The following is a 12,321-nucleotide window of genomic DNA, read 5'->3' as shown; positions in this document are numbered from 1 at the left end:
GCATCCCACTGAATAGCATTTTGCAACCTGTACTTTAAAAAATATGTAATACAACACAGTACAGTACAGTATAGTAACTACCATATACTGTACAGTATTTTACTTTTACTCTGCTGCTTCTCTCATGTAAAAAAGATACCAAACATAGAATCTTCTTTTCACTTGGTCAGTCATTCTGGTGTTGGGGGAAACAATATACAGGTATTTATAGAGAAATCTTAATGTTGTCTGGTGATAACACAAGAAATATTTTCTTCTCGCACATTGATAAACACAGTATGGGAACAGTACTGTATATGACTTGTGGTGAAACATGACTTGGTCTCAGTCAGTTATGGGAGTGATATGAGAGAAGTAGCATTTGCCTTTCTTCCAACAGTAGTTGTTTTGTGACAACTCCCATTATAAATCTCAATTTATCAAACACAGTCAGACACTAATGTGAAGAATGTTATTACTTACTTAATTATATAATGGAATTGTGGGACAAATGGATTTATCCCAACAGGCCCTAGCCTTACTTAACCACCAGGATTAAGGCCCATTAAGACTAGGTCATTATAATGACTGGTTAGGTTAGGCTAGTCATGTCATGAACCATTAAATCCTTTACCTCCAGCAGTTGTCTACTGTTCATATGTGATATGTAAAATCCTTGATTTTTCAGGACAATAAATATTTTCAATGTTTATCCCTGAAGGAATAAAACTGTCCAGTACTGTATCTGGTAAGTCACAAGAAAGTTTCTCAGTTGACACCTTGTTCTGAAGTTTTAAACTATAATAATCACTATCATCATTTTACAACCATTTTCTATGCCTGTGTGTGTGTTACCGATGATTGCTTGATGGCATGGTGCCCTGGTTACTATCACACAAATTTGAAGCAAGTCTTATGGCTGTATGTCCTTGCTATCACCAACCCAATTTGACAGAGTGGGAATTGGGCATTATATGACTGAAGGACTCCCAAGTACTCTCTTTGCAGGCAAAGGCAAGGTCACTACTCCTTGAGGTAATTAAAGATTTTGCACCTTCCAAGAAATAAAATGACTGTTTGTATTGTCACAAAATGTAAATACTACAAACTCACACAGTCGGTGACATACAATATACATAATATTCTGTACTGTATATTAAATTTTAAGGATAATTTCAAACACAACAAAATGGTACATGTATAATTTCTATAAAATATGAATGTCAATTTGCTAAGGCAACAAGTAACACATACTACAACCAATTTCTTTATCTTCGAAGATACTGATTAGCTAAGTAATTTCAATATAGTACAAGAGAGAAAATCAGTACCTGTACAGTATAGGGAAATAGTGCTGCCAGTGGTGTAAAGGTTCCATCAGTCTTCATACTTCACAATACTTTGATGTCTGTTCAGTTTAAGAAGAGATAAAGTTTTGTTGAAAAATGCTGGAAGTTTAGCCTTAATAAATATATTCCTCCCATCTACAATTTCAGGAATGAGAACAGATCGGCAGTGGAGGAACAGCGGCAAGTTTCTTACTTTGCTCTGATTTATCTTCAGGCGGTGCAAAGCATCGCCTGGAAGTCGCTGTTGAGAACAAGAGGAAAATGTTTAAAGAAAAATAACCATTTGTGAGAGCTGAGAAGGATTGTCTTACAAATTAAAAATATATATATTGGAAAGCACTGTACAGGTAGTTCTGCTATAACGCGATAATTGTGTTCTTGTAACATATCGTGTTATAGAAAATTGCGTAATAGAAATAACAGGGCTTATGGAGAAAATAGGGTTAGGTGCACATTACTCGAAATCGAAAAAATTTAGTAGTTAGCCTAACACAAAGGATAGCACAGTCTAAATAAATGTTACATTCATATCTAATAATGAAATCATACAGTAAATGTAACACTTTACCTTGAAAAAATATGAATGTAACTTGATGGGGGAGAAGGGTGATTTTGAGGTTGATAACATCGAGCTTCTCTTCAAGTGTTATATCCTTTCTTTTACGATCATCACCGGGAATTCTATCACCAGAACGCTTCTTGGAGGTATTCTTCTTTACCATATTCACAGTTAATACCACAAAATTGGAGAAATAGTAAGCAAAAATCGCGTTATAGCAATCAAGCGTTCGCGTTATACAAATATCGTTCCTAATTCATAAATCGCGTTAGAGCAAATTCGCGTTATAGCAGAACTCACTGTATGTATAATATTATTTGTAAGAATTACCCTGCGTGTTGCCAAAATTTTATGAGGCAAGGGAAGATGGTTGGTTTAGTGACTCGAAACATGTATGATAAACTTTGAAAGCCAAGATAATCAGGAGGTGAGTGGCTGAGGAATATAGGAAATAATATCAAAGTAATATGAACAAATGACAACAGAGGATATTTGAAGAATGATGAATGAACTTTATGATTTATGTAAAGCAACATGGGGATACTACAGGTTTGATGAAGGACTGAATGAAGGATTAGAGAGAGACAGTAATCAAATAAGACATGCAAGTTTATATTCCTATTGGTCGAAATGTTTCACTTAATATGCTTGGTTTGGGGTTTACTATCCTGTCCTGTTTTAAGTGTTGGGACCTACAGATACAGTGAATAACACAAATGCAAACATATTGTTCTGCACAGGAAAAGTTACCTCACTGAAGGTGATGCACAGTAATCGACACCACCAAATTTTTAAGTAAAATAAAAATGGGGCCTTAAGTCTAGTAAATAAATATGAAAAACACTATTTATCCTTATCAAACTAAATACCATTATCATTCTGGTTTATCTATTTCATTTATCATTTCATCACTTATCAGCTTACGAGCTGTTTGGGGTGATTGTTCTTTTGTTGTGACTTTTATTGTCCAATGTAAGTGCAAGAAGAAATTTGAGTACCCAGAGACCTGCAATGATTGGTAGAGTCACATTGGATAGCACCCTTTTCATATCTGCCCCATGCTGAGGATTGAACCCAGGACACTGACAGAGAAATACTCATGTTACTGCTGTAACACCAGTTATTCAATGGAATCAACATTTTCTACAGATAGAGAGACAAGACTAACACCATCTGCTACCCTTTACAGTATGAGCATAAAAATGTTTACAAAAGGGAGTACAATATAATGAAATGTAACAAACTGTTAAATGCATCTTGTGTAATGGTGACTAAAATGTGAGGGATCTTGAAATCTGAGATGAAGAACTGGTATCTTTCTATATAAAATAATATCCCATCTATGTTAAAATTACACACAACTCTAAACTGGTAATTTGGAATGATTTTCTACTTTAACACATAAATCATGAAGACTGAGACAAAGACAGTGCAAAATCATAGCCCCTTCTGACATCTATTACTCCACACAAATGACTACAACTTGAGTAAGAGTCTCACCTGAGGAGCCATCTTTCGGAGATGTGAGTATTTGTGATCTCCAAGAACTGGACAACCCATTCCAAAGCCAAGGTGAACACGGAGTTGGTGCTTTACTCCAGTTGTTGGTGACAATTCAACAAGTGCTGTACTGTTACATCTTGCCAATACCTGTCAATTTTCAGTCATATGTAAGTATGAAAGTGGGAGGAAGTATTTCATTTGAAATCTTATGACATGAGTTTGATCCCAAGCTTCATATTTCTTTTAACAAAATTTACATTTCCTTTTCCTTTTCACTTATGATCTTATCTCTTAGCATTTTTCCAAAGCAGTTCTTTAAAATTTCTAATGTCACCCTTCTTTACTTTCAATGCCAACTATAATCTATGATTTTAACATCATATGCCATATCAAGGTCTCCCAGGACACAGGCAAACATCAAACTATCAGAAGATCCATTTGTACCAGCATTCATTCAGGCACATTCCAGAAATCAGTGTGGCAGACTAGATTTTTTCACAAGTAACCAGAAATAAGGGATAATTTTAGAGAGGAATGGCTCCCAAATCCAGATATACTGTACAGTACTGTACTGAACTGTGCAATACTGTATACAGTATAGTACTATGATTTTATTTTATATTTTATTAATTTACTTTTGACATGGCGCAGTGCAGTGTAGTATTATCTATACAGTACTCTTAAAGTGTGGATAGTGATTGATTAGCAAAAATATCTTAATTTTACTTCAAATACTCTGAATGATGACTGTTAGGGACAGATTCAGCTGCCTTCTCTTACTTTAAAAGAAGTTATAGCCTCATGGCTGGTGGTGGTGGGCCCCTTGACTCCTTTTATAACTGGTGCGAGAACCATGCGGCGCCGCTCCTCAATCAGACCTTCTGCTACTGGTATGTCAACAACACCTACAATGATATTAAAAGTTTTCTCTGCTATATGAATGGCCTCACAAAGGAGAAGACAGTAACAGCATACAGCTCACACCAACACCATTCCTTGAACTTAAGACCTACTGTGAAGCAGAATAAACACGAGAAAGGGAGACTGCAGAAAAAAGATAAATGAAAGGAAAAGGAAGAACAATCATTAATACTGGACCTATATATATATATACAGTGGGGTATGCTATAACGAATCTAATTGGTTCTAGAACCTTGTTCGTTATAGCATTCGTTTGTTATAGGATTAATCCGTTCCAGGCCCCCAAATACAACCACTTAACACTGAAAAATATAATATAAAATTGTAAAAAAGTGCATAAATATGCATCTAAACCCCTGAAATAAAGAATATCATTAATATTTGTAATAATAAAACAATAAATTAGAAAAAAAAAAAAAATTAAATTATGTTCGTTGTAGGAGTTTCGTTCGTTATAGCATTCTCAATTTTATAGGTAAAACCGTTCGTTATAGGAATATTCGTAGTATCCACCATATATATATATATATATATATATATATATATATATATATATATATATATATATATATATATATATATATATATATATATATATATATATATATATATATATATATATATATATATATATATATATATATATATATATATATATATATATATATATATATATATATATATATATATATATATATATATATATATATATATTGTACAGTACTTAAAATTATTATATTCTACACAAAAATTTTATCATGACAAGTTTTTAATGAGGCAGAAAGTCTTCAGAAAAAAGGAGCAGTACAAAATACAGGTGAAGCAGTTTTAATCAAATATCCCAGGTCTACAACACAGATTTAAGAAGTTACTACAGCTCCTCCCTGACTTACGACCTACTCGACTTACGACTACCCGCACTTACGACCTGCCTCAGTCGTACCAAAATTTTGTCAAATTACGTATTTTCGAGTCCCAACGTCAGTGATTGCGCTGTGTACTGACAAAATTTTCGTTTGCAATTCACTTTAAAATGGCTGGCAAGCTTAAAAGTGAGAGTTTTGTGGTGCTGAGAAGAAAAAGAAACACCCATTTGATATTTTCTATGTATTATTTAAGCATTTTCGACTTACGACCTGGATTTGGGTCCCTAACCCTGCTGTAAGTCGGGGAGGAGCTGTACTGTGCTCTCTACTGTGTACAGTAGTGATGGATGTTAAGTCTACATCTAGATGCAAATGTTGGATTTTTTGTTTTTTTTGTTTTATAAACCGGGATTAGTCCACTAGGGCACAGGTTAACAACCTACATCAGGGCCTGGGGGCAAAAATATAATAATTATTATTATTATTATTATTATTATTATTATTATTAATATTATAATAATAATAATAATAATAATAACAATAATAATAATAATAATAATAATAAGAACAATACTAATAATAATAATAATAATAATAATAATAATACTGGTAATAATAATAATAATAACAATAATAATAATAATAATTTCGGTAATAAAAATTAAAAAAAAAATAAAACATTAAATAAAAATATAATGTAATATGGTAAAAATATTAATAAATACAAAACTTAAAAAAACAGATCAATACTCTGTACAGTAGTGAGAAACGATATATGTATGTTTAGATGTTAAAGTAAGATAAACAATTGAAACCCTGCAATTGTGTGTAAATGAGGTAGAAAGTCAGATCAGCAACCTGGGACTTGGTCAAAATTTTTGTGGTGTCATATGACAGCAGGGTCTACCATTAGACAACACATTATGCTTCCAATATCTTCCCAAAAGGTAGTACCTGGCTAACAATACCCCTGGCTCTCAAAGCCACTGGGGCCAGAGTTCAGCATCAATAATCTATTTATATCTTCCTGTTCTGTCTATATGACCTATTCTTCCACCCAGGATGGGCTAGGGGAAGGTAGTGCAGAGGGGAAAGAGGGTGCTACGGGTAAGGGATCAACAGGATGAAAGTAGAAATATGCTCATCTTCCTATCACTTGTACAGTTATCTCATTCTCTCTCTCTCATGTCTGATGGTTCTTCTTTCTCTCTGAAAGAAATGGACTTTTACTTTTCACAAGAAGAGGTTACATCCAGGGTGTGCTGGGGCTGGTTTGATTGAGTTTGCCCAAACCATTTGTTAAATCTTGATTGGATCACCAAACCATTTGTTGATTTTTTAACAAATATTTAGTAATCAAAACAAATTTATCTTGAAACGGTGCAAAAAAAAAAAAACCTTATTTTTCTTACTATGAACTACTATAATTTACGTTACACAAATTAGTGCAAGCTTATCCTGATGTATCACTGAATCACTAGGACACATAAAGCTAAGACAGTATATTTTTGTTCCACAGGAACCTTACATTTTGTATAAAACCACTGAAACACTGTACTGTAATATATAAATCAGAACCTGTAACCTACACAGGTAAACCAAACTAAAAAATTTTCCCTTCTGGGTCCAGGTTTGAAACTCGGTACCTAGAGGTGGGGGAATTTATAATATATTGTATACGTATTTATATTAAAGATGGATGTCACATCCGCGCCAGAAACCTAACATCTGATCTATAACTAGTATAATGTATATGAATTTTTATGAATCATTTAACCAAGTACTGTGCACATTTCCTTGATTTTCAAACCGAAAAAGATAATTAGTTTTTATGTTAAATAAATATAATATTTTTTTTTATTAATACAACAGTACTTTATAATTACAGTACCTTGAAGTGGATTTGGGATTCCTTTAGTGATAGCCCAGTACGTTTTTTTTAGCTGACGCTCCTTGAACATTCGCTTTAGGGTGTCTGCCATTGCTGGGGTGCGGGACAGTAGTAACACTCCTACAATAGTTTGAAGTTGGTTAAAAAACAGGTGATAATCATTTTCATAATACTGCATAGATGTGGCCATCTTAATGAAAATGCTGTCGAAGAATATGTACAAAACAGTGTTGCTCTACAAATAAAAAGCAGTGTGGATGTAACTAAGATAAAAAGAGAGACCCATTTTATTTAGTAAGCATCTTCCCTTACAGATAATTTATGTTTTTTTTTATGATTTACAAAATGTTTTTTAAAGATGCTGAAGCTGTTGAACTACAGTAGCTTCTTTTATAGCCTGTTGGCCACCAACAAGTGATCTGTGATAATCTCACTAGAGCACCCCTTGATAAGCTTGCTTTCTTGAGGTGGCTCTGTCCACTGTTAATGCTATGTTATCATCTAATGAAGTGGTTACTTTGAGAGCCAGGAAGGACTAACCATCATTGAGCCGAAACTCTGAGATAGACTCCCTTTTCCTGAACTGCTAAGCTATTGAGCATGAGTTCAATCTCCCACAGTTTCCTGCTATTTCAAGAGGATTTTCACCACCTTCTATTACGTAATTAATTTTCTTGTTGAAGCTTTCTAGAGTGTTAATTGTTATTCTACACTTAGTTTTTTTACTGATGGTTTGTTTATGTGCCATACACTCCTTTTATTTCTTTTAAACTGTACAGGGTCAGTGTATGTGGTGCTTTCAATATTAATTTACAAGTAGTTCATGTGTAATAGGTTGTGTATGACCCTTATAGACAAAAATGAGCTGGTATGTGGGACTCCCTAATCTGCTGAATCTTTCAATTACTTACTGAAAGTCCTTGAATTGACCTACAGGCTTTGCTACCCTGTGTAAATGAAGCAGTTTATTTTAGTTTATCAAATCAATATGTACAGTATTCAAATAAACTAAGTTTGCAGGGACATTAACTTTTATGTATAAAATCAACCATATTTTATTTTTTTGCTCAGTTTATAATGTTTCCTTTGTCTTGATAAACTAAACTTTGGGAATACTGTATTGAAGGAATTTCATCACAAGCATTAACCCATGCAGTGGGCATTGGAACATGCCAGTACACCTGGCACATCAGGGGCTGCTCTGGTGAATGTCCCATGCTACAGGTCACTTGTCTCCTCCCCTTGACTCTTAAATGAGACACCATGCTTCAATCATCCACGTTTGGAAGCTTTCAGTAACGTAATCTAAAAAATGAATGTCATATTTAGTGTAATTTCCTGGATCTATCCTCCCCCAGTCCAGTGAGTCCAGATTCAATAGGAATTTACTAGGTGGCATATGTTTCAATGTTATTTGATGTTTTGTACAGAAATAAACCCATTGCCTTTAATCTTAATATAATTACGTACTGTTTGGAGTATGTCACTATTCAACTTACAATCCACCCAGAATTCCTGCAAAATAACCACATTAATGAGAAAGAAAGAAAGAAATGTAACACAATTAAAACAGCAATAAATTTTGGGCTTTTGTTTCTGAATGTTAAAAAAAAAATCATACAATACCTGAGGTATTAGCATCAAGCCTGTGTATGGGATACAGCTCATTACTCTTTAAGTGAATGGCCAGGTCAGGAAGATACTCTGATAGTACATGGTGATGACTACTTGTTCCTTGGTGCATAACCATTCCGTAAGGTTTGTATAAACCAATAATGTCATCTGAAAATTTTGAAATACGGGTATTAAATAAATTTGAGTGAAATGGTAGTTTCAACCCAAAGGGTTAAATCTAGTGCAGTATTTGACACCAGCAACACTTACCATAAATGGTCAAGTATTTTGGATTATACTTCATTAAAACACAAGGTAAAACAAAAGACTGTTCATTTATATACAAGTACAGTACTGTACAGGTACTATTGTACAGTATTTCAACTGCACACAAAACAAGAAAAAGTTGTTGTTACTTACAGTTATCATATATGATACTATTCTTTAACAAATTAAAAACTTCATATTTAGTAAAACTATCTTTTCTCTTATCATTCAACAAACTTAAAACTTTCTTGTAACTTTTCTTTTTTCCACTTCCTTCTTCTACATTAACCCCATGTTCCTTCAAGTGTTGCTCTTTCCTCTGCTTCACTACATATTCAAAAGCAGATTTTGGTGTTGTTTCTACATCCTGAGGTTTAGGCTTAGCTTTCTTAGTCTGTTTCATTAAATTATTTTGAAGTTCTTCCTTTTCTTTTGAATTGTGTGTTAAATGTGGAAGAGTCACAGGAGCAATATTCATCCTTGATTCTAGACTCGGAGATGACACAAAATTAAAATTTTCATCTTCCTCTTCTTTGACCACCACATCATCACCTTTCTCTTTGGTATTTATTTCACCAAAAAGAGATATTTCCAAATCTTCTTTGATTTTTTTAAATTCAACAGTAGGTTTACGGTTTTCAGAAAGAGTGTCAAATGCACCACCGAAGAAAACATTGTCAATATAATTGAGGTTATGTGGGTTATCATTAACATCACTTGTAATTGCAGGACGTTGAGCCTGTATGCTTGCAGTAGAGTGATCACTTCCGTTGTTTTTCGAAACAGAAGCACCAAATACACAGTCATCTATGTAATTTAAATCAGTGTTACCAGCTTTACTGGTGGTTGATCTAATATGGCCAGCTCCTGTACTTTCACTATCAAGGGATGTTTGGGAACATTTCTCTGTTGCTGCTGCAAAATAAAGATCATCAATATAATTACCAATGTTATTACTACAGTCCACATCCCCTGGTTCACTAGAGCTTGTTGACTGATCTGATTTTTTATCTATATCTGCTGCCTGTTGTGATGATGTTAAAGATGAATGTGGCAAATATAACTCATTTTTCTGAACTGAATAGTTTTCAACTTCATCACCGATATCTTGTGTTTGATTAAACTTAATACCAGCGTTGGATAACCTTTCCTGTATTAATACATCTACGGCGGGGCCATACATATCGTCATACTGTCCATGAACCTTAGGCACATTTTCTTTGTCAAATCGAATACTACCAAAATTCGTGGAGTAAATTTTTTCATTATTATTCTTAACATTACGTAATTCATTGAATATATTCGTGTATTTCAGAATGACAGGATCAATGCTGTCAATTGATCGTGTGTCTTTATGTACCTTACGACTCACTTCGTTTTTTTTCGGTCTCTCAGTCTCGGGTAAAGTTTCTTCCTCTCCCTTTTTTTCCACTAGTTTTCTCTCGTAATTCTGACATCCCCTGGGTAGAAGAGCCACACATTGTGTTCTCAAACATCGACAGTTAACATAAAAATCAATGCCAAATTTTCTATTTCTGAGTAAATGTCTTATTCGATGACTCCTGTGCATCACGGCGGTGTCGCTGACGGCAGACGGTGTTTGTTTACTACCAGGAGGAGCACAGGGATCATGCCTGTAGGAGAGTGACGCGTAAATAGATAGATATACAGTATAGAAATGTATGTAGATAGATATATGAGTGTATAGATAAATGGTTATTCATTAAAATTGGTTACACATAATGATAAACACTAAGTCGATAGATAGATATATAATGAAGAAATTGTAGATGGACGGATAGATATATTAATTGTGTTCACAGACGAGGGCATTATAAATAAACTGTCAAAGCTAAAGGTCCATCCTAGAGTGCTAAGAGAGTTGTGCAACGAGCTTGCCGAGCCCCTAAAGATCCTGGTTTGTAAATGCCTGGATGAACAGAAGGTTCCCAGTGAATGGAAAGTGGCTTATGTGAGTCCTATCTTCAAGAAGGGCGATCGTCACTCCACGAACAACTACAGACCGGTGAGCCTGACCAGCATAATATGTAAAGTACTTGAGAGTATTATCAGAGATGCCGCGATGGAACATCTACTACGAAACAACCTTGTGAAGGATTGCCAACACGGTTTTATGCCGAGGCGCTCCTGCTTAACACAATTGCTCAAGGTATTGGATATTGGACCCATATTCTGGAACGGAGTGGTAATATCGACAGTGTACCCCACGAAAGGCTGAAAATCAAACTGGAAGGGTACGGAATTCGGGGAAATGTCCTAGCGTGGATAGAAATCATCATCCGTATACCTGTCACAAGCAGGGTACCACAGGGCAGTGTATTGGGCCCACTGTTGTTTGTTTGTTTCATAAATGACATGCCTGACGTTGTACACTCCTCCATACAAATGTGTGCCGATGACGCCAAGTTATTTCGGGAAATCGAGAACCAAGCGGACTGTGAAGAGCTGCAGAAGGACCTCTGTGAGCTCCAGGAATGGTCGGAAAAATGGCTGCTGAGATTCAATATCACGAAGTGTAAGAGAATGCACCTGGGGCGTACCAATGGTAAGGAGACGTATCATATGTCCCAACGGGATGAATAAACTGCACTATTTGAGACTGAATGTGAGAAGGACCTAGGTGTGTATGTTGACAGTGAGCTGAAGTTCTCGGGCCATTGCGAGAAGAAAGTAAATCAGGAAAATAAATTATTGGGTCTTATAAGGTCGTTCAGATATCTAGACGGTCCGTCCGTCGTAACGGTCTGGTCCCTGAGATATGCTAGGGACTGTCAGTTGGTTGAAAATGATCAAAGGAGGGCCACCAGACTGGTGCCTGCACTTCGGCACCTCAACTACCCTGAGAGATTGGAGCGCCTGAACTTTCCTAGCTTATACTACAGACGGGCAAGGGGCGACCTAAATGAGGTGTATAAGCATCTGAAGGGGCACTACTCAGTCGAGTGTCCTTACTTGGAGCTGGCGGACGCTTGCCCCACAAGGGGTCACAGCTCAAGATTGAAGAAGCCGCAAGTCCAGAAAACTGTGAGGGTAAACTTTTTCGGAGTGAGAGTTGTGAACTCTTGGAACAATCTACCAGAAAGTGTTGTGACAGCACCGAGTGTGAGCTCTTTCAAGACCAGACTTGACCAACAATGGAGCAGGTTCAGGTACATTCAGGAGCCGGTGCATGCCCAGTACTTGCCAACATTGCGTAACAGAGAGCCAGTACATGACTAGTACTTGCCAACAGTGCGTGACAGAGACGTGACCAATCACTCAAGTGGCTAACGAACCGATCAGTGGTGAAGAGGATAAAAGTAATTCCGTAAAAGCATTATAAGAGTTCACATTCGCTCAACATGCATATAC

General features: G+C 35.6%; 1 protein-coding gene across 1 annotated transcript; it reads right to left on the bottom strand.

Annotated features, from left to right (window-relative positions):
* Positions 1-1,166: 1,166 nt before the first annotated feature.
* LOC121876093 lies at positions 1,167-10,587 on the bottom strand. The gene is made up of 6 exons (XM_042381020.1): positions 9,103-10,587; positions 8,695-8,850; positions 7,069-7,188; positions 4,171-4,295; positions 3,388-3,537; positions 1,167-1,569 (listed from the first exon to the last, which is right to left on the bottom strand). Exons 1-6 carry the CDS (start codon positions 10,517-10,519, stop codon positions 1,357-1,359), a joined length of 2,181 nt encoding a protein of 726 aa, XP_042236954.1. The 5' UTR covers positions 10,520-10,587; the 3' UTR covers positions 1,167-1,356.
* Between the last annotated feature and the right edge of the window lie 1,734 nt (positions 10,588-12,321).

Source organism: Homarus americanus, unplaced genomic scaffold (genome assembly GCF_018991925.1).
Source record: "Homarus americanus isolate GMGI-L3 unplaced genomic scaffold, GMGI_Hamer_2.0 scaffold34921, whole genome shotgun sequence".
NCBI classification, from domain to species: Eukaryota; Metazoa; Arthropoda; class Malacostraca; order Decapoda; family Nephropidae; genus Homarus; species Homarus americanus.
The sequence above is the reverse complement of the archived record's forward strand: the minus strand, read 5'-3'. Positions and strand labels throughout refer to the sequence as shown.

Coding starts and splice junctions, on each gene's coding strand:
- LOC121876093 (XM_042381020.1), bottom strand. CDS start 10,519: ATGCACAGGAGTCATCGAATAAGACATTTACTCAGAAATAGAAAATTT. Junction 4,296..7,068: donor AATCCCAAATCCACTTCAAG/GTACTGTAATTA, acceptor ATATCATTGTAG/GTGTTGTTGACATACCAGTA. Junction 1,570..3,387: donor TCCGAAAGATGGCTCCTCAG/GTGAGACTCTTA, acceptor TGTTCTCAACAG/CGACTTCCAGGCGATGCTTT.